Consider the following 23,765-nt stretch of genomic DNA (forward strand, 5'->3'; position numbering starts at 1 on the left):
TGTGATAAATAGACCACACACTACAGCACAGAAGTTACAGCTGGGTGCTAGAATCTGTATGCACTTTTGTGAAACTAAAGCATATCTCATTCCTAGCTAGGAGATGACTGAGTGATTTAAAAAATGCCCATATTCAAGTAGCTTTCCACTCCAATTTAAAACAACAGAAAACATGGCCACTGTTATTTAGGGAAGAAATTAGGTTTGCTATTCAAATGGTGCCGGGAATTGAGAAGACAAATGGCCAACACAAAAGGCAAGAGGATAGATGCACTGGATTTAAACGGTACCCCGGTCTGGTCCCCATCTTTGCACCAAAGAAACCCACCAGGGTATCTACACCAAGGATGCAGCATCAGACACGAATTTGACTGTGCTTGCATCCTCAGGTTGATTTCTTCATCTATATAAGTAAGAGGTTGGACAAGTCTAGATAATTATGATGATTCTATCCAGATTTAACAATCACTAATTCTATGATATACACAGATATGTTCTAGACGGGGCCATCCCGTGGGGAATCTCTAATATTACACCACCACGAGTGAGTCTCATACTCTGATATAGCATTCAGCCAGCTCCTCACGCCAACTATGACAGCAAGCATGTCCTTTATCCCCTTCATAAACCTAACTTCTTTCTGAACCTATAAAACCTATCACTCTAGGGTTATGTAGAACCTAGTAATTTGATACCTAATACATTTCTGAAAACATCAGGGTCAGTATTTTTTTTTAAAAGGACAATTGTTTGTTGAGTTGGAAACTTTCTAAAGTTCACTACTAAGGAAAAGGAAAGAAAGAGTCAAAATAGGAAGTATTTCTTTGATTCTAAAAGATACATGTGCACTTTTTGCACTGGCATCTTTGAAATCTGATTGTGTTTTATAGCTGATAACATCTTAAAATTTAAAAAGTGGTCTTTTTTTAGTGGTATATCAAGTAATGGTTCATCTTCAAATTTATAGCATCTTAAAGTCTATGAAATGTGATGTTGTCTGTCACATGTACACCAAACTCACATTTTTCCTTCCAATGACAACAACCAAAAAAGACACTGTAGTAAATACAGAAGGAGCAAAAAGACAGCCTTTTTTTTTTTTTTTAAATAAAGTGCTATCAACTGGAGAATGGTATGTGGACTTTTCTGCAATGAGGACTATTTGAAAATCTTGGGTTATTTTCCACAGAAACAAAAGGGCTGGATTTTGCTAAGTAAAGAAGGCTGCATTCTTGGACAGAAGACCTACATGCAATAAATTATTCACCACGGAAAAGACTGCATGCCTGCGATGAAGGGAATGGTGATCAATTAATATAATAAAGGTGCCCTGAGTGTGCTCAGAACCCCACCCCCCAGCTCCTCTGTCATCACAAGATGATGAATCAAATTAGGGCAGAAATCACTAGATTAATGAAGCCAAGTGATTATGCCTGAACATTATCGTTCGGAACTCAAAACTCTACCTTAAAGGTCATTCATCGGGTTTTACTCTAGGGAGCATGTACAAAACTGATAAGAAAAAATTGGGGTAGAGGCTAATAAGATCCACTTATTTCTGTCTTATGTTTAAAAATCCCTGTATACATTTTGTTCACATCGGTGCTTAATTTAGAAAGATGAATGAAGTTGTTGCCTTTTAAACCATGTTTTAGCAGATTAAGGGTTAAGGGGTCCCTGGGAGTGGGGCATCACTTTCTCCGGATGTAGACTTAGCACACACTAGGTTATGAGTACTCAAGTGTTCCCCGATGTGCTCAGAGCTGGTCTAGAGTTTTACTAAGTGAATTAATCTCTGGTACCAACAAGTCAGATGTCCAAGAGAAGACACCGGCAACTACAAACCAGCAAGGCAGTTTCATACATAGATTTGGGCTTATGTATATGTATATTTGCCTGATATTATTATCCAAAAAATGCCTGAACTTGTACAGAGCAGCAATGAAACATCTCTTCTGCGAGAGCACTGAGGATGCCTAGATGATGTGTATTCCCAGCCTGTGCTCTAGGGAGACTAATAGCAACACAGAGAGTGGAAATTGTACCTTGCCAGCTCTGCTTTAATCATTTTCAAGCACTTGTATCTTTCAGATGGCTTTGAACCCAGATGAGCTGAAGGCTACATGTGCCTCGCTATAAACGCAACACCTTACAGAATCTAATTAATCATTTTCATTCATTTCTAGCCTAGGAGCATGGTTTCTACGTTTACCAAGCACTGTAATCACATATATGCATATAGCTAATCAGAGAGTTTAATTCCAAGGGGAGGCTATATTTCAATCTTTGGGTTATAATTACCATCTGAAACGAGGTCCTATACAAAATACATATGGATTTTTTATGCATTTCCAAGATATTATGATTATTATTTTAGCACTTACAAGATACTCTAAGAGCACTGTACAGAGTTTGTAACTTTAAACTTTCTTATACATGGAGATTTCTTTCTTTGCATTTTTTAAAAAATTTGAGAGCCTGAGGGAGAGAAACCCACGTGGTACTCTGCAGACACAGTGGAACGTGGTGTCAGCTGCCCTTTGCTGCCTATAGCTCCCATTAGTATTGATGAGAAGGCCAGACATATCAAGAGGAAAAAAGACACCCCACGGGTTCTAAACCAAAGCTCAGAAATCATCCCACTATCTGCCAAGGAGCAATTTAAAGTCTTATTTATTGCTACTCACTCCACTTCCAGGCATCTCAGTGAGCAGCAGTGGCACCCGTGTTTGCTTATTACAAAACCAGTCTTGCTTACTTTCAACAGAGTTTTTAGATCAATAGTCATCGGGACATAGACTGCAGACTCTGCCTTGAGAACTGAAGCCAGTATGTCTTCAATGAAAAATGAAATGCACTTATTGTATCTGGAACTAATGTGCCCTAAAAGTAAAGCAAACATTGATATCCCAGGCACACATAAAAACCAAGATGTATCACTAAGTGTGTAAAATGCACACTGCATGTATTCAATAATCACACTCCATTTTCCATAACAGGAAACAAGGTACAACGACAGCTATAATTCACCAACCCCTTTTTCCTTCCGCGAGCACCGCATTGTTTTATTACAATATAGCCATCCTGCCACATTACATTTTACGGTATGTGTACAAGAACCATAAATACACTGGCCCCTCCACAATATGCAGCAACCACTCTCCCAGCTTTGGTGATACTTGCAACTTTGCGTTTTATGTGAATTTCACATTTTGTTGATGTGTTAGCAATGAAACTGGTACTGCCCAGAATAGAAATTATTTTACATTTCCATTAAAAGCTACAGTAGTAAATAAACCATCAGAGTTCATGTAGATATCCACTAGAACATCGAGGGGAGCCCATTAAAATGCCAGACCTTGTGTTAAACATTTGATAAAAGAGCACCTATAAGGCACACTTCTAACATTTTTTTTTCCTAGTGATAGAGTTTTAAAGATATTTTATAATGCTGTACCAAGCTCTGCAGAAAACTCAAAAATCAAGGCAAGTTTATGTTTGTCAGTGAAGCAGCTGTATAGTTCATCTCCGTGGAAGGCCCTGTCAGGGCTGGAAATGAAACAGTGGTATCGGAGAACAGATAAAAGGGTACCAGAGACTGCTCAGGTTCATAGACAGCTGGGTTAAAATACACACACACACGCACGCCCACCCACCCACCCACCCACCCAGGCTCCCACTTTCAAAATGAGTACGCAGTAGATCACAATAATTAAGGGTGATAAATAATGATTAACATTCCTGTAATTGAAAAAGGCCCTATTTTAAAGAATAAATTAACAAGGAGGTTGACAGAGGCAAATGCATATATGGAATGTGACTCCAAACAGCAGGCTGACAGAGAAGAGGGAAAAACCAGCACAATTCATCCGTAAGTTAATTTAGGGAGATACTGTGAATGGTTTTAAATTCTCCATTTAGATTTTCCCTTTAAAAATGGAGTTGCAGTTAAATAAAAAAGAATAAGGGAACACCTATGTATGAACATCACTCTTACTTACATCCTTGAATTTAAATCTTAGGACTATCCAGAGGCGGGCAGTAGCATCACTTTTGTTTCTGTAAGGGAGAAAAAATCAGCTTAGAAGGAGGAAGTCATCCAAGAGCACACAGCCAGTGATGGTGGGAAGCAGGGTTTGAATTCCTCCTCTGTTGATTCCAGAGCTCAGGGGTTTTGTGCATGAATGTGCAAATCAAACACAAAACTAAATCAATCATTATTGGACATGAGTATTGTGAACGGATGATCAACGACACCGATTTTCAAGGCCGATCATGTCCGCTCCTTGAGCACCGCGGTGCGACACAGGTCCTGGCTTTCCTATGGGCTCTCCTCCGTGCTCTGGTAAACACTGGCCCCAACTCGGATGGTTTGCTCACTATTGTAGCTTTTTTTCCTAATGGACATGTAAGTTCATTTCTCTTTTGGGCAGTACCGATTTCAAGGCAAACACGCAGACCAAAGGTGAAGAAAAGCATTTCTGAGAATCAGAATAATGCACAGGAATTGATTAAGGAATGAAAGAGATCTTGGATGGCTGCTTCCCCTATGGATAAACCTTACACACTAGTCTAAACTCTAATCCACCAGTGTCGCATGAGGGAAGGTAATGGGGCATAGTGCACTCACAAAATGCGTGCTCTATGGTGACTTTCAGTTTTGTAGAGGAAAAATAGGAATAATGTAATGAATTTCTTATAAAGCTAAATTTATTTAAAATCAAGAAGGGGAGGGTATAGCTCTGTGGTAGGGTATGTGCTTAGCATGCACCAGTCCTAGGTTCAATCGCCAGTATCGCCATTAAAAATAAATAAAAACAGGAGTTTGGGATTAACAGGTATACAATACTATATATAAAATAAACAAGGACCTACTGTATAGCACAGGGAACTTAATGCAATTTATTGTAATGAGCCGTAATGGAAAAGAAACTGAAAATATATGTATGTATGTGTGTAACTGAATTGCTTTGCTATACACCTGAAAACTAATATAAATTGACTACACTTCAATTAAATAAAATAAAATAAAATAAAATAAAATAAAATAAAATAAAATAAAATAAAATAAAATAAAATAAAATAAAATAAAATAAAATGCATAATTCTGAGATTGTATGTTGCTGTTGTAAAATGTCCTTTTCTAAATAAAATAATAATTTTGGAAAATGGCCCTTATGTCTTAATGTCCTTCCTTAAAATAAAATTAATTAAAAGTTGGCAACACTAGATGAGTCCATCCTCTTACAGAGAGGGGTGGGGAGTAATTTTACTCATCTCTGAAATCCCAAAGTCTGATAGCCATGCAGTGCTCTGAACCAGAAAGGCCAAGCCACAGCATCAGTTCACTTTTGTACAGCTGGACTAAACAAACTGGGAAGCCAAAAGATGAGCATGCTGGAGCAAGAAAAAGGGAGAAAACCAATCTGGGGAAAGACTCATGCATCAGGGAATAATGAAGTCATCACAAAAAATAATAAAGATAAAATAAAATGTACGCCTCGGGTGTTCACAGCCCATTTTCTGTTCCTGAGCCCAAAGTAATAGAGATTTTACTCTGCCAAAGAAAGTAATAAGGGGAACAAAGAAACATCAAAATGACTCAAAGCTTGACACAACAGATGTACTGACCAAATACTTCCCAGGCTTGGTTTGTGATTGGTCCGACAGCCACTGTGGAGAACACAACGTTGGCCATCACAGATCAGACAGTGAGAAGAAATTACCATCCAAGAGGCATGAGGAGGGTGATCATTTATCCTTTTTGCTGACTCTACCACTTGGGGCTTGGATCCATTAGTCATATTGATTCTGGATCTCCCACCTTGACTGGTACAGAGCACTTCCGATGACAAAATCAAGTTGTTCACATTCTTCATTGTTTTACTTTCAGAGTAAATGTATTTGTCACCGAGAAAACATGACTCCCACGGTCTACAGCCCTAAAACAGGGAGATCATGGTGGCTTAGAAAGAATGTATTAGCCCAGACTGGAAAAGGATGAGCTACTACAGGTTAAGTGAAGAGGGGATGAAGTAGGACCACATGGTTTAGGAAGAGAGAATAATGGATGCAAACCTTAACATGATCTCACGTCACAACTTACTACGATGTGAGAATACCGCAGAGGCAGAACTGGTGCCCCAAACACGATGATGGCTCGCTGTGGGCAAAGAGTGAAACACAGCAATAAGGTGTTAATGGGTTTTACTACCGACCTACTACTACTAGTAACAATAACCATTTACTGTGTGCTATGTGCTAGGAACTAAGGCAAATGCTATGATGTTGTCTCATTGAAATTAATCTTCACAGCATCCTTAGGAGGCATTATTATCTCATTTCGCACACGGGGACCCTGAAGTTCAGAAAGGTTATAAAATTAGTCCAAGATCAAACAGTTAATACAAGGGGGTGCTTGGATTGAACTCAACCTGTCTGACTTAGGATTCCAAGATCCATGCTCTTAAATAATGTGATTATAGTAAATAATACCTCCTTTGGATTTTAAAGGCCTCCCCTCAAAGATGGCTCTTCTCGAGGTCTTTACCTTTTCAAATAGGAAAAGTAATACCTTCATTAAGGACAAAGACAAAAACAAAACACAAAAACAAAACAGACTTTAACTTTCCTAGTTATGAGGTTGAGAACGGGGGTCTGGAACCCAGGTCTCCTGTCTTCAACATGTCATGTGTCCTCTATGGTCATGTCAAGTGAAGCTGGGTGGGGGGGAATGTGTCCATCTTGGGTTTGCCCCAGTGGAGAATGAGGTACATCCTTCAGGACCAGGCTGTGCTCTCCACTGTGTCCCTGTTGACACAGTTCAGCAGGCTTTCTACCCATAGGTGACTTCCTTAGCAGGATGGTGGCCTCAAGTGATTCTTCAGTGGTGTGGATTTCTAATCCACTGGCTTAAGGTCATGGATGCAATCTATGGCTGTGGAATGTAGCTTCTTTTCCCCCCATGTGAAGCAATTTGGGCCATTTGAGAAGTAGCAGCAGAGTGTAGGTAAGGACCACCTCTCTGGGGACCAGAACTTCTGCCTCCTGACTCACCAGGTTTCTCATACTGATTTCCTCTTTATCCAGCTCTTATGTGGATTCATCGCATCCTTCACTGGCCAGGTCATGTCCATCCAACACATGTAACTCCTTGATTAATCAGCAGAATCTAACAATCGTTTTTGTTGGGGCTTTTTGTTTCCTCTTTTCGTTTAAGTGCTGCCTCAGCATATGTTTTCTGAGTGCCTGTTTCACACCAGGTAATCTGCTCGGGGCTGGCTATAAAAAGATGGATACGGTATGGTCTCCACTGCCTCCAGTGTGATTCCAGGCCAGTGGGTCTATGTTAATAACTCTCTCTTGATGCTGGGCTCAATTCCACCAAAAAATGTAGAGCACTTGCTTCATGGCAGCGACTATATTAGACACTGTGACTAGCACCTCAGCAAGCTTCTAGACTACAGCCAAGACTATCTCAGGGATTTCCAACCAAAACTGACACTTGGCAGGGTCTGGAGACGTTTTCGGTTGTCACTAAATGGGGTGTGAGATGCTACCAAGGATGCACTAAACATCCTACACTGAGCAGGACAGCCAAACACGACAAAGGCAGGTCCAGGCCCAAATGTCAATGGTGCTGAGGGTGAGAACCCCGGATCTGTCTTATGCTCCTTTGAGTCTAAGTTCGAGGTAAGTATTGAGTGACCAGTTCCAGAAAAGGGAGGGGGATTATCTTCGATAGAAGCTGTCCTCAACTATCTCAGGGATCCACTGTTGCTATCAGGAGCCAGGAAGGCAACAGAAACTAGGAAACTCAGAGATGAAAGATCCTGATTAGGCCCAGGTACAGAACAGAGTGAGAGCAAAATTTCAGATGTTAAAGCAGGCAAACAAAAGGAATAATGGTCCCAGCACTTTGAGCCACAGCAGCATGAGGGAGATGGCTGACTAAAACCAACTGAACAAGTGTGCAGGGGTCAAAGCTGATGCAAAGGGTGACGAGACAATGGGACAAGGAGAGGAAGAGTCGCAGGGGTGACCCGAGAGAAAACAGAAGCTCTTCCATGGCTGCGGTACCGAAGAGCCTTTGAGAGGATACCTGCATTATGTGGATGAAAAACCCCTGCCTCTTGCAAACGAGAATGACAGCACTCCACTGGCCTCTGTCTGCCCTAAACCTGGGTTTGAGCAAAGCAGTCTCACAACTGGGGGAGCCTGCAAAGCCAGAACTTCCCAAGCACCTCTAGTGGACTCGAAGTCACGGGGAAGCAGAAGGATCTCAGCGCGTTTCAAGAAGAGCGTGGAGCAAGTACAAAGGAGGCAAAGGAAGCCTTCAAGGGGTCTGTCAAACAGCTCGGGAAGTCTACCTTGTCTACTATTTGGATGATTTAATTAAATGAGAATGAGTTCGCTGGCTATCAAGAAGGAGACACATTTTTCCAGGCAAATGCATGATGTTCATTCCCGCAAAAATACTTTAAGTCCTGCCAAACATACACAGATATTGTATCCGAGGTATTTCAAGCAGCACAGAGATGACAATGTTGAAAGAAAAGATTAAACCGACCGCCTATCATACAAAACTGATGTACCAGAGTGACTGCTCCTGTCAAACTGGGGTGGAATTAGGCAGATCTGCTCTCCTGTTTCCCTGCAGTGGCATGCCAGAGCTGTCTCCCGAACGTGATCTCCAAAGGAAACTGTTAAGCTAGCACAAGAATCATCAATCTGACACTTCCTGCACACAGAAATCAAGGTTTAAACCATCATTCGTAACTAACGAGGGCCGGTGCAGTAGTCCACCGAGGATGAGGACTCACACGTGATTTAATAAACACATCTAGAGAGAGAATCTGTTGGGAGGAAAGCCAGCCAGATCTGGAAGCCAATACTGAAACAACAATGAAAAGAATAGTTCCAATCCCTGTTAAGCCAGAGCCATGAGAGACTCAGTTACATTTAAATCAAAATTCACCACAGCAGGGGTTTATCAGCTGTTCGGCCCTGAATGTGGGATGTTTTCTCTTGGAAGCTTAACTGATGTAGCCAAGGGAAACTGAGTTGTGTGCTGACGTGAACTGGGCTAAGCTAGGGCCACGTGCCTGTCACCCGTGGTGTGGTTTGCGGCGGCTTCCACAAACCAAAGCTCCAGGAGTTTCATTAAGCCGCTCTCTCACTCAATGTACTTACACTGCTGAGAGTCAGGTGGCACCACAGGCAGATAGCAGCTCCTCAAGATTTTATAGAGTGGAGCAGCTGGAGGGCTGTGCAGAGCCATGAACGAGGCCATTGAGGATTCTTGGAGCAGCCACAGATTCTGATCTGAAGCCAAACTGTCCTAAGATCAGCTGGGTGTAACTCCATAGTACCTATAGGTAGGTGCCTATTCTGCAGGTCTCTAACCTACTCCATGAAGGAGAAATGGGCACACTCTCTCTGATTCACAGTTATGTGAAAAAGCAAGCAGGATGCTGGTGTCCCTTTTAGTTACCCACCGTTAACTAAATGCAAAAGGCATTAGAGAAGGTGGCATTTCTCCCCGAACTGACTAAATAGAGAGCAATTAGGATTTGGGAATCATGGCAAAGGACTACAAGGAGAAGCTGTTATTGCAGTGGTTGGTGGTTTCTATGTTAATAAGTTCTCCCTATAAAACAAAGTTGGTTGACATTTGCTAAGTGAATCAGGATGGCGCGTGGTGCTTCATAGGAACATTAACATCCATGCTGTCTCAGCAGGGCTGGGACGGAGTTCTTGATTCATGCACATGCAGCGTTACTGCTGAATCACAGAACTGCAGGTCTTTAAGCAGAGGCCTCCCAGACTGCTCTTACTTCTGCATAATTCAAGATATAAAGACTGTTTATTGCTGCTAAACCGTGTACGGCAGCCCAGGACAGAGAAATAGCTCTACGCCTTCATTACGTTAACTTAGAAATCATGCATTTCCTTTTCTGACGTGTTTTTCTTCTATGTTTACTATTGCCTGATTGACTGCTGGCCTTCTCTTTTTTCCCCCTGCCTCCAAAGCCATCTTCCTTCTTGATCCATTTGCTTTTTCTCCCAATTCGAGAAACCTTAAGCACAATATGAAATTTCTGTATTTGGAAAGAGTAAAGGATGTTTAAAAAAAAAAAGTCAGGGGGAGGAGAGCGAGGAGGATAAAGACATTTTGTCAACAGTGTTTCTCCATCACATCAAAGTTTGTTCAAAGTCGTCACTGGCACTGAGCAACTCTGCCAAACCATCCCTGAAACTTAAACATAATGCAGATTCCAATGCTATCAAATGAGGGAGTTTCATTGTAACTGACGAACAGTAAGGCTCAGACCCGGAATCAGAGACAAGAACAAGAGAGTGGAAGAAAAGCAGCAGGCTTGCATGTGCACACACATGTTGACAAACCAGTACCTGGCCTCCACACTCTCAGCTGTATACCCACAAAACAAGACAGCGGGCGCGGTAAGGATAGGGTTGCTCTCCTACTCAGCTCATGCTCAGTGTGCAACGTGCAACAAATAAAGAGGCCTCTTCATCAGGTCGAGTTTAAGAGAACAGGCTCGGAAGCTAGGATGTCTGGATTCAATTATGGGCTTAATTATTCAGTAAGCTCCTCAATCATCTGAGCCTCAGTTTCCTTACTTATACAACTGGCATATGATTATCTCCTGCCTCAGAAAACTGTTGGGAGGATTCAAGGAACAGCGCCTGGCCTTGAGTGCATATGCAATGAATGCTACCTATACAGGAGTTTCTCCAGGAATTTACATATGGAATCAATAATTTTCTAAAACAGAGATATGGCTATATTTGCCTACCCACAAATGGTAGCTTTAAGGATCAAATGAGCCAATATATGTGAAAGTCTTAATAAATTTGAAAGTGATCATTTAAATTGAAGTTTATTGTATGTGTACAAAACAGCGGCTGTGTAAATATTCACCTGTTAAGTCACAGATGCTTCCCAGACTATTCCCCAAAGCCTATGTGTTATCAGCTAAGGTGGGGGTTGGGAAGAGGGAGGGAGGAGGGGTGGGGTTGAAAAGGATACTTAAAGGTATAATTTGCATTTCCTATCCTAAAGGGAAATAGCTTGAGGAAATAAGGTCATAGGAAGCTATATATGAGGTAGGAAAAAACAAAAGAAAGAAAACAAACAAAAATGTTCAAAGCATTATGCTATAACACAGGGATAGGGGAGTAAGACATATTAACTGTTAGGTACAAAGGAAGCTACAGGATGTATCGCACAACACAGGGAATACAGCCTACATTTTACAGTAACTATAAATGGAGTATAACCTTTAAACATTGTGAATCACTCTATTGTACACCTGTAACTTACATAATATTGTACAGCAACTATACATCAATTTTAAAATTAAAAGCATTATGATATAAAAGTGATTAGCAGGAGGAAGAAAATGTTGTCCTTACTTGAGCAGTCCGCACCAACTAAATTAAGTATTTCTAAGAAAGAAAAGTCAGTGTCAGCTGAGATGGCCAGGGAAGAAGTGAAGGACTGGATGGGTTAAAACAGACCCTCCCAGACTGTGACAACTACAGGTAGATGGTGGATGTCAAGGACAACCCAGACAAAGGGAAATGGGGAGGACACAGGGACAGGACTGTAAATAATACAGGCAGAGAGAAGCACTTGGAAAGAAAGAAGGCTACGCGTGTGGAGCTGACCTAGCAGAATGCAGGGAAAAGGAAGAGGGAGGAAAGACCAGTAACTAAACAACCTTTATCATCTCATCTTGGGCCTCTACCCTTGGCTTTGAAAACTGTAATTCATTCCTCCATGTTTTACCCCCCACCTCAACCTCCAGGAATATAGAAGAGGAAAAAAAATACAAATTAGGAGCTTTAGATGACTTCCACCGTTTTCTTCCTCAGTAAGGACACAGAGCTTCCCAGATAATGATGTGGTAAAATTCAGTCCATTAATAAGATTTACTTAAGGATCAGTATTAACGATGAGGGTACTTGGGCTGTAGACATTCACTTTTTAAGTAACTTATATTAACCTCATTTTCCCATCTCTCTTATGATAGCAAATTTCTTTTTTGCAGGGATGTTTTTAGAGAAGTAATTTACTGGCACTTAATTACTAGTATTTAACCAATTCAACATTCCCTTTTCTTAAGAGTCCATTAGGTTTCTATTACAATATTATACATTCCAATCAAATGTCGCTTTCTGCAAAGGTCCTCATTGTCGGTCTCCTCAAAGCAAAGTTTATGGGGACTATGAGACAATCTTTCGGCTTTGGCTGCACCAAGTCAGATTAATTATTTATACCTGAGGTCCACTGCTTCAGAACTTGGGCATCTCCACATCTCTCTAGTGGATTATTAAGAGTCTTAGTTTTTAAATAAACTCTTCATTTCATAGTCTGTTTGACTGAGGTTAAACACAATAGCCTAGTGATTCTTGTATTAAACAGTTCAGTGTCATAAGAGTCTCTCCTGGGTTTTAAGGCAATGAACACATTTGAAACAAATGAAACTTTCATTAAGAATACCCTCACAGGGGAGAAGGGGACAGGGCTTCTCACTTGAAAACTGTCTGGCACCAGTCTAGGCAGAATGATTAAAACAAGTCGGACAGTATGCAGAGTCTACTGTTTATACAAGAGGAATAATTAGAGATAAGAAAAGGGGTCTTAGGAGTTTCCTAGTCTCCTTATTTTAAAGAGAAAGAGATCAGCAGTCCACAAACAGCCTTTAGCTTAGAGTGACTTGCTTTGTCCCAATGGCCACGTGCAGATGTTGGTCAAAGGCATCCTTGAAGTAGTAAGACAGGGCACATCACTGTAACACTCAATTCTTGATTGCAAGCAACAAACTCTGCACTGGTTTGTTTATGAAGGGAAGGACTTTATTAAAGAATATTAGCAGTGCCTAGAACCTCCAGGAGGGTCAAAGAGCTAGACCAGGCTGCCAAGTAGCCAGGGACAACATCCAGCCACACTAGAGGGAAAGGGAGGGTCACTTGGCGACACCCTCACAGTTCAAAAAAAAACATGACAATGACACAGCTCATAACCATGAGACTTGGGAGAGATGCCAGTTCTCCTGGCTGCCCCTAAGAGCTGGGCATCTCCGCCACCTTCCTCTTGAGAAGGATTTCCATTCAAGGACCATCTAACGTCACTCACCTCTCCAACCCTCTTTGGGTGAGAACACCTGACTCATGAGAACTAATCGCAAAGACGACTAGAACACCAGTTTTTTAGCTTTCACTGTAGGGACTTAAGACTTAAAAAGAAATTGCCTCAACATTAGAAAACATGACAGATGTCTACCAAGTCTACCAAGATTAACAGAGCTTCTTAAGAAAACCTTGATTTCCACATGGGCATCTGCAAGGAGAATGATCTCTTTCCCCTAAACTCCCCTCCACCCACCCCTAATAATTTGGCCTCTAACATTTGTGTGACTCCGCACACTTTATAGAACAGATAACCCATTCTTTCATTCCGCTCCTGGAACCTCTCCTTGTTATACAAGCATTCTGACCTAGTGATCAGTCAATGTCACTTGGTGGCCAGCAGAAAGAAGGGAACCTTCTCCAAGCTCACACTGCAGTGACCAAGGCTCTAGACCTTCCTGAGCTTCCTAAATCCAGCACTGTCTTGACTTCTTGGTGAGAAAAAACACAAGAAGACTGCCAAGCAGGCAGGGGCTCAAGGCTAGGATCACTTAGTTGCTGGGCTTTGGCCTTAATTCTCAGACACTGAATTATTTTGAGGAGGCTGTTTACCTTGATGTGAGCAGAATTAGCCTTCGACACTAAGTCTTTATGGCAAGTTTTACTGTCCAAGGCAAATATAACCTGTTAAGATTTACAGGCTTTATTAACAGCAATAACCATTTTACAACCACCATCAGTAAATCAGGGTTTATTGAGATCTCTACAAGTTTTATCTGTGGAAAACCATTAAAATGTTGGATTTTCATTGGACATAACTTCTAACTTTTATGAAAGATAGATTTTCCATTTAATTGGGGAGTATGAAAAAGTGCAGTGTGGAATAATGAATTGTTTTGAAAAGAGCAAATTGGTTTCAGCTAAACTAAACAACAGTGTCAAACACTAAAGTTGCCACCTTCGGTGAATTGCCCCAAGGTAAAGGGTAAAAGCAAGTGTAGTGACAAATACATCCTCATACATCTGGTGAGAGGATGAGCTCACGGCATTTAGAAAAGCTTAAATTATCATCTGTTCACACTTCAGGTATTTCGGAAAAAACTGTAGGACCAATTATTTCATCGAAACCAGTGTCTAAGTAAGTCTGGTGAGAATCTTCAAGTTCATATACCATTTTTTTGAAAAGTGTTTTTGGTAACAATAATACCATTCATAAGAATCTTCCATGGGGTAAGGAAGGTGAACACTGACAGTCACTAGCTTCTGTAAACAACCAGTTACTTCCTCCATGTGCCAGATTGTAAGAGAGGAAGGCAGGAAGCGTCTTGGTGCCTCTGTCCTTTGAGGAACTTGAAACGCAAGAACAACAGGCAGACTGGGGAGGCAGAGCAACTAAGGACTCCGAGGTTCAAGGTGGGTGGTGTTCCTGCAGGTCACAGCATCAGGAAATGCTAGTCAGGGTCAAATCCAAGTTCGTTTGACTCCAAAGTTCATTCTTTCTCCCTCCAGTGCTATAGGAACAATCCTCAGTTCTCCTTCTACTATTTCCAGATCCCACTGCTGTATCCCAGGAGAGACCCCTATGATTTCGGTATCAGTACACACTTATCAGAATATATCCAGAGCCCTTCATGACAATGAGATCTGTTGGGGCCATGACCAAATGTAGGAAAAATTGTAATGAGGGTAGAGATTACCTTGACCTCTCATCTCCCCTTTCCTATGCCCTCTTTTTTCCCCTCTAAGGCCTCCTCCCTCTAATTTTAGACATTCAGTACCTCCTGTTTCCTACAATAGCATCCAACCCAGGCTCCTGGCCCCTTGGGAACACAGGGGCTCCAGGGATGCTCTGCTCCAGGCTCCCTGTTACCCTCAGTCCCCCAAACCTCTACTCTCTCAGTGTTCTGTCCTTGGTTTTATCACTGGATTATCTATTTCAAACAAAGAAACACAGAATTTATAGCAGATTTAGGATTAGCATATTAGCTAGGAGAGATTTTAATTAAAAAAAAAAAACTCTAATTCTAAAGGAGAAGTAACATGCAACAGAGAGAGCAGATACGCTACCACTGGCCTAGGGGCTCCCAAGCTTCAAAAAGGCTTTGGGGAAAAGTAATCAAACCCACAGTCTCACTGCAAGGAAACAAAAACTATTAGAGAAAGGAAAGATCTGAGCTTTAAGGTTAGCTTGGCTTCCTGGTGATCTCAGAGTCTGGACAAGTTCTTGTAAGATGGACATGAAAATACTGATAGCTTTCTAGCATCTCATAGCAGTCTTCTGCTAATTAAATGAAATAATATTGCGGGGGGGGCAACTATGCAACACAGTGCCTGGCACATGGAGACACCCCATAAATGGTAGCTCTTTCTATTCTTACACAAACCACCTTCTCTGATCATAGAGATGAGTTCGTTGCCAAGAAAGTTCTACCTTGCAGAGAGAAGACGATTGTTTATGTCTTGTGAAGACGAGACTTGCCCTCCAGGTTCCTCTCAATGTGTCAAGGAGAAGACCCCTTATGCCACTGCAGAACAAAGCCAGCTGATGTATCAGTGACCCTGAAAATCCCTTCCAGGGATGACCCCTTTGGGGCCCACAGTAGGTGGGCAGGAAGGTGGAGAGAGTGGAAAACAGCCTGCTCAGGGAAGGTAACTCTGACTGATAATATTTCACAGTGACAATTACAATACTGATCAATTTCCAAGCACAGTTCCCAGTTATTGCCACACTGAAGAGTCATTAACTCTACAATCTTCGCATGACTATGAATCAGTGAGCACAAAAACACTCTCCTTGAGATCTGAAGACCCCATGACAGGCACTGGCAGACATCTCCACCCTGGGAGACCCCGACAGGGGAAGGTATGAACATTTTCACTTTCCTTCCCTATCTGTGTATCTCTCACCTTTCTACCTCCCCTTCAACGAAAACACAGATAATGGTGGCGATAACCACTGTGTAAGCTAGTGCTGAAACCAAAAGAGCTGTAAATATTGGTGCACAGATAGAGGCAGCATCCAACTCATAAATAAGTGAAATTTCAAAGTAACTCAAGTATTTGGAACCAGGATAATCTCCCACCTTAAGATGACGCTATAAAAGCTTGTTTGGGCCCCATAATAGCCATTAACCCACAGAGGAGCTGAAACACACTCCCTGTTCATCTATAATACAAAATGTAGAAAACAAAGGTTCCCCTGCTCCCTGCTCTCAGCTCAGAATTTCTGTGTTAAACCATCCTGCAGCCCAGCTGCTTCTTGAAATGGCCCACTACTTACTTTTAGCCAGTCTGGCTCTGAAATTTATTCCTAATAACACCTACATGATTAAAAGTAAGAGTGATATGATATCAAATCATGGAGAATGGGAAGGGTACTGAGTTCAAGAGCACCCTCCGCCCCAATTTCATGCCCACATGTAACCTGTGCACGTGACCTTATTTGGAAACAGGGTCACTGCAGGTGTACTGTGACCCAGACTCTTAACGTAAGGGCTTACTGGATTGAAATTGGCCCCAATATAATGACTTGTGTCCTTATAAGAGGGAAGTTCAGACACACAGAGATACAGAGAGAAGAACACCACGTGAAGACAGAGGCAGAGACTGGAGTGACGTGTCCACAAGCCAAGGACATCAAAGACTGCCAGGAACCACTAAGAGAGAAGCATGGAACAGATGCTTTCCCAGAGTCTCCAGGAAAACTAGCCCTGCCTGCACCCCGATTTCAGACTTCTAGCCTCCAGAACTGTGAGAGAATCCACTTTGCTGTTTTCAGCCACCCAGTAAGTAGCAGTTTGTCACAGCAGTCTCAGGAGACTTCTAGAGCAAGTGTACGCCTACAGTGTGGAAATCTGGAGGGAGGGAAGGTACCAGAAAAGAAAATACACTTTCTTACTGATAGGTCTGTATTGTGTTCCCTCCTCTCCTGATCGACAACGCTCCCAAATATTTGTTTCACTGACATCACTGTGTGTGGCTACTGGAAGTTTTTCACATCCTGTTCTGCTTTTGGGGTTACAGCTGGGAAGCCCATCGGATGCAAATAAAGATGGAAAGTGAATTGAGTCCACAGGCACCATGCATTTGCCTTCAAGAACAGAGAGCTGGAGCAAGAAAGTGGAGGAACGTCCAGCAATGTGCTTCTGAGCTTCAGCCCAAGTTCAGCCTTCCCCAAGCACAGCTAGGAATGCTGCTAACTTCCTAGAGGCTCACCTGTTCTCCAACGGGAATCCTCCCTACCAACCATGGCCCTGAAGAGCCTCCGAGTCCTTCTAATTCCTAAATCCCTGCCATCTCTGGGAAGATGCTTTGGTGTGAGTGTGGGCATGCATGTGTACACACTCATGAGGCATTCATTCACCATGATATATCTTCCCCCGTAGCTGTGACCTTCCGAGACTGTGTCTTCTTTACTCTTCTCTCCTTTGTTCTTTATTTTCACTTATGTCTTCAAAGAGCAGATGGAGAATGTCTTATTCATTTTCTAGTACCCAGAATGGGAGAAAAAAACAAAAAGAGTCTAGTGGATTTTATAGTTTTTGTCTGGGGCTAGTCCTAGTATAACCTCAAATATTCAGGAACGTTCAGGAAATTACCTTTCATTCACATTCAACAAACATTTATTCAGTGCCTGGAAGCAAGAAGCACTGTTTTACATTCTGGTGATAAAGCAATAAAAAGTTAAACAAAATTTCCCTCATGGAGCTTAAATTCCAGTAGAGTAGACAGAAAATAAGCCAAATAACTACAGTATGTTTGTGATAAGAGCTATGGAGTTAATGCAAAGTAGAGAAAGGGGCTTGAAAGTGTATGTATAGGGGAGGGGAGTGACATTTTCATCAGAGTACCCCAAGCAGGCCTCACTGAGCAGGTGATATTTGAACAAGCCCTGAAGGAAGGGATGAGGCAATGTAAGAGCTCGGGAAGAGTGTTTCAGCAGCGGGGCCAGCATGTGCAAAGGCCCTGAGGTAGGTGCATGGCTGGTGAACCTGAAAACGAGCGAGGAGGCCAGTGTGGCTAGAGCAGGGTCGGAAACTGAGCAGCAGAAGAGGTGGTCAGAGGCAACAGCAGCCTAGATTATTATGGACCACATAAAGCATCAAAATAAAATAGACTTTAACTTCGAATGCTCTGAGGAACTTTTGGAAGATCGAACAGAGTTATCCCTTAAATGGGTGTAAGACCTTCGGCAGGTCATTGATCTGAGTGTCAGTTTTCTTGCCTCTAAAATGTAAAGGCTGTGCCAGGTAGATACCTAAATTCTCTTCCAGCTGTAAAAATTGATTTCTAGACATCTAGAGAATGTTAAGTTCCCACAGGACACCTAATAAAACCATGACCTTCGTTCCTTCTTCACACCTCTCAGAGGCTGCTGAAATTGATGGAGTGACCCAGCACGGGCTTGGAAGGAAACTGGGCTGTACACACAGCAAGCATGAAACAGGCGGGACATTCTGATGCATGAAATATTTGTAAGTCGGGATTTAGAGAGATGGGGTGGCTACAGAAAACTGCTGATACCCAAGTTAGGATCCCAGGAGCACATGGGGTGTCCTAAACAGGACTGACACGTTCACCTGAGCATTTAACACCCTGCTGTCTGTCCCCCTGCTTGGGAACCCAGGACACACTCTGCACGGAACAAGGTGGCGGCCAAAGGAGAGCAAGCATCTTTTTGCTTCACATTCAATAAAAATCCAAAAATAAGCATTTTCCTTTCTAATCATTTCACATCATGCATGAATGTTCACTTTAATTTTCAAGCCCGTTTACTTCATTTCGGGAATCACTTGCGCTTTGAATAGTGGCCACCCAGCAAGCCTCCTGCCTAAATGTGCCAGTGCGGTCGGTTTCTTGTTCCCTGTGGTACTTGCTACTCCTCTGTTCTTCCAACTGCAAAATCCCACAGCAATTTTAGTTAAACTGCGAGTTAAAGGTTCCTGTTGATTTTAATATCTCTACTCCTCCATAAATAAACTGTGGCTCTAAGGACAGTTTTCCAGCTTCCCAGAGAAGAGTCACAATTGGATGATCTACTGTGACTCAAGCCTAGTTTTATAAATTCAGGATTGTACCAAGTATTCTTGTACTTCTGAGTTCCCTGCTACGCTGCCTTAACAACTGTAGCACTGGTCTATCAGAACCTCATTCAAAAGTCATTGAAAGAAGGTGGCGGGTACAGCTCAGTAGTAGAGTGTATGCTTGATGTGCAGGAGGTCCTGGGTTCAATCCCCGGTTCTTCCATTAGGGGAAAAAAATAAAATGAAAAACAAATAAATAAATAAATAAAAATAAAAAGGTTGGAGGGTAGTCTGAAAAAAAATAGTGACTGAAAGATTCAGGAAGCTGTCCCTACTACCAAAGTGTGTTACTGCTGACAGTTATATATATATTTTTTCTCTCAATCTCTTAATCATCAAATCACATTAATAAATTTTGACACGTACTTTTAAGTGTGCAAGTATATTTCATCTGAAATATAACAAGGTTTAAAAAATGTTCTTTACATAATATCAACCCCTAATCTAATTAAAGCTTTTTGGATAACTTTGTTGTTAAATTGATTTGTCAATTTTTCTCACGATGTTGTATTTTTCATTTTTTTCTTTTTCCTTAGGTCCTAGTTGTTTATCTAATTTATATATAATATATATGTGTGTGTATGTTAATTTTAAACACTTAATTTATCCTTCCCCTACCCTTTCCCCCTTTGGTAACCATAGTTTGTTTTCTATGTCTGTGAGTCTGTTTCCAGTTTGTAAGTTTATTTCTATTTTTCTTTTTTTTTTAGATTCCACATATAAGTGGTACCACATGGTATCTGTCTTACTCTGATTACTGACAATTACATTCTAACTGTGATAGAGGTTTCTAGGAAACAAGCAAGGAACAAAAACCGTCATGACTCTGGATTCCTGGCGCCTCCCTGTGAATGAAGGAGGGCTAGCTATTCAGAGACCTGTGACTTCACACTTCACATCCCCCAAAGCAGCGCAGTGTCCGAAACATAATAAATGCTCAAGGCATGTTTGTTCCATAAGCAAACGAAGAGCAAGTAAGTACAAACACCAGTGAAACTTGGCACCAGGGCCTGCCCTCCTTCCCTGTGCACTTTGTTATGTGACTTTGCCGATCAGATTGATCCAGAAGCCAACGCACACAGCAGAATGTCCAAGGCAGTGGACGGAGGACAGAGGATGCCGCCTGCATGACTGAGGTCCCCAAAACCAAGAGCCCGTAACAAATCCTACCCGAGCTGCCTATCAAGAGCTTGTGTTGACTAGGAAGTCTGCGAGAGACAATCTCCTCTTCCAACTCACTTCCAACACCATTTCTGCACCATCTTTAAGCAGTTGGGTCCAGACATCAACAAGGCCAGACCCAGGCTCCCTTAGTCACCTGGGAGCACACAGCGCTCAGCCACTGTCCCTCTGGGGAAAGGGCTGGTCTTACCTCGGCAGCAGGAACGCCCTCGGGCGGACGGCAGTGCAGCACGATCATGCCTTCAATGGGAACCTCTCTTCCCTGAGGATCTTGCTCAAAGTTCTTCCGTAAATCTGCAAAGATACATGAAGACATGACACTTTGCCCTAGGGCCAGTATGATCCACATTTGCTCCAAATATAATAAGACAGTGAGCTTCATGCCACCACTTAGAGACACACACACACACACACACACACAAAGTCACTCCAGAATCCGAGAATCACCTTCCTGAATACTCACAAATATACTTGAAATAAACCTTAATGAAACTGTTCCTCACTTTCCATACTGATGTGAAGGATAAAAGATTTACTGGCGGGGAGGGAGGCAGGGGAAAAAAACTTACTATTTCATGAGTTTTTGCCAGTATGATCTCCTTAGCATCTGATAAAACACTTGGCCTAATAAATTGCTATCCACAGCTATTATGCAGTGGAGATGCATGTGATTTTTTTTATTAACTAAAGAATGCATTATTAATCTGTAACCTCTGCCATTCCCTTAACCCTCTAGGGAGCTCTAGAGGATGGTAATACAGTGAGATTACCTATTAGTTTTTTATTTGTAACCAGGGAAAAGAGGCAACATTCAACCACAACAAAAATCTATAACCTATCCAACCAAACATATAATTAAAACACAATGTCCTCCAGTCAAACAGCAATGTGTAGTGTAGTGCCCTCATGGAAGGCTCCAGATGCTTTGCAAACAAGCTGCATGATTAGCCTTTTACACATGGAAGGGGGACACTTAGGGAGGTTACTTGGCCGGCCAGTGGTCACATAGAGCATCGATGCCAGTGATGGGGAAAAAAATCCAACAACATTCCAGGCCTCCAGTCTCGGACGGATAACCAGCCAAGCTTTCTCGGGGAAAAGAACACAGGGATGGTTCAAAAAGAGAGGAAGAGCTTCATTTGTCTGACTTTCCACTTAAGCATACGCTCCATTAAAAAGAGTGGGAGTTGCCCTTTACTTCTTTTGAGGTGTCATAACAACACTGATCATTTTACGGCACAAGTTTAATTCCCACTGTCACTTGAAAGCCTGGGATGGTAGCACAGAGACAGTTTTATAAGTCTTCCTCAAGACCTCCCTTCTCCCTTCCTGACAATGTATTTTTCTACACTTGAGCATCTCAAATTACAGGCTGTGGATTTATTGATTTAATTTTCTTTAGTGCTTACAATCACATGAAATATGCTCTCTGTAAAGAGCAGCGCTTCAGAATCAGTTACATCTTTATAAATTGTATAAATACATTAAACGTGCTTTTAGCAAGTCAAACATGCTCCATGAGTAACAAGCACAGCAATCCACATGTTCACTCCTCTGCATTTTACTCTTAACGTATTCCCTCCTGGAGGCCACCGACGGCTTCTGTCAGTCGTGCTGTATGTTCAGAGATCTCCGTGAGTGTACGTGGCGCAAAGGATCTCAAAAGGACTCGTGCTGTGGGCAGATGGCAGGTTCAGCTCCTCATTTCTCTGCTGTCCCACAGACTGTAAAGCCATCTTTCTTCTTCTACTCGAGATCCAAAAACTGCCACTGCCTTTATGATTCAGAATTTCCGACGCCAGGTGTGAGAAAGTTCACATAATTGATGACAAAACCATGAATGAAGGAAAATGCAGTTTCCCCAGAATGAAAGATCTCATGTTTCCCGCACAACTTGACCACAAATTCTCCTTTGTTTTCCCGTAAGGGATCTTTGAGACGAAAATCCCCTTTACGTATGACTGATTTCTTCATCAGGACTACAGCAAAGCCCCCTTATCCCTGGGCGTGTATTCCAAGGACCCCCACGGATGCCTGAAACCACAGATAATCCCAAACCCTATGTATATGATGTTTTTTCCTGGTACATAACACACCTGTGATGATAGTGTTAAAGTTCAATTTATAAATTAGGCACAGTAAGAGATCAACAATACTTATAATACAATAGAACACCTACAACAATATGCTGTAATAAAAGTTACATGAATGGAGTCTCTCTCTCAAAATCTCTTATCATACAAATTGAATGTTTTTCCATCTCAACTAAGCATTTATCATGTACGTGGCTGTAACTTTTGAAGTTTAAGGTATGACAGCAAAGCTAGCATGCATTTCTTTTTCCTTTGTCAGAATTTCAGATAGAATTCATTCTTATTGCTGATCTTAGTAACCTCATCGTGCAGTTTTTTTCTTTCCTTATTAAGTCAAGAACGTTCACTTTTCCACTTAAAGAAAGCACTTCACAGCATCTCTCTGGCACATCTGAATGGCCAGCATCATGTGCACTTTGGGGCCATTATTACTTTAAATAAGGGTGACTTGAACACAAGTACTGAGATACCATGACAGTCAATCTGGTAACTGAGATGACTCTAAGAGGTGAATGGGCAGGGTATGTTGGACAAAGGGCGATTCACATCCTGGGCAGGACGGAGCTGGATGGCATGAGCTTGCTTCATGCTACTCAGAATGGCATGTGGTTGAAAATGTATGAATTATTTATTTATGGGATTTGTCATTTACTATTTTCAGACTTAAGTTGACCATGGGTAACTGAAACTGTAAGGAGGATGGCTCTATATTGAAATCAGTCGATTGTGGAGTGTGAGCGACTCTTCCGTGACACATCAGTTTGCTAACGAACAGAAAGGGTTGTGTTTTGTGGCGAATTTTGTTTGCCATTTTTTTTCCTTTTCTTTGATTGCTTTGTTTTCAAAAGGAAGTCTTATTCAGCTGCTGCATGATGACTGCAGTTTTGAGAACGGCAAATAATCTGCATACAACCCGATGAAGCACAGAAAACGAACAGCGGGAGTTTCTATTTTATCTTTTACTATTTCTATTTTATCTTCTGTTTCTTTGTTCTAGAAGTGGAAAAAGTAACAAAATGCATAGTTTACAGGTACCTCCACCCTCCCCTACAGTAACTGCACTGGCAGATGAGAACACAACCAGAGCGAAGACATCTTTCCTCCCCACTCCCACCTGCTTAATGAATTAGCTAAGCAAGCATGTACATAAAGAAGGAAAACCCTGCATTGCACATTATTACTAGGATGTAGGAAAGGGTATTGCCTATGAAAAAGAAACTGCGAAATTTCTAGCAGGTCTCATCCAATC

General features: G+C 41.9%; 1 protein-coding gene across 7 annotated transcripts in view; it reads right to left on the minus strand.

Annotated features, from left to right (window-relative positions):
- UNC5D (unc-5 netrin receptor D) overlaps window positions 1-23,765 on the minus strand; it is a 494,738-nt gene that overhangs the window by 159,471 nt on the left and 311,502 nt on the right. For all 7 annotated transcript variants that reach the window (XM_031440128.2, XM_031440127.2, XM_031440126.2 and 4 more), the window contains exon 4: window positions 20,614-20,717. In XM_031440128.2, the coding sequence (XP_031295988.1) occupies window positions 20,614-20,717 (104 nt within the window). The remainder of the gene's footprint in view (window positions 1-20,613; window positions 20,718-23,765) is intronic.

The sequence above is a fragment of the Camelus dromedarius genome, chromosome 22, assembly GCF_036321535.1.
Source record: "Camelus dromedarius isolate mCamDro1 chromosome 22, mCamDro1.pat, whole genome shotgun sequence".
Taxonomy (NCBI): Eukaryota; Metazoa; Chordata; class Mammalia; order Artiodactyla; family Camelidae; genus Camelus; species Camelus dromedarius.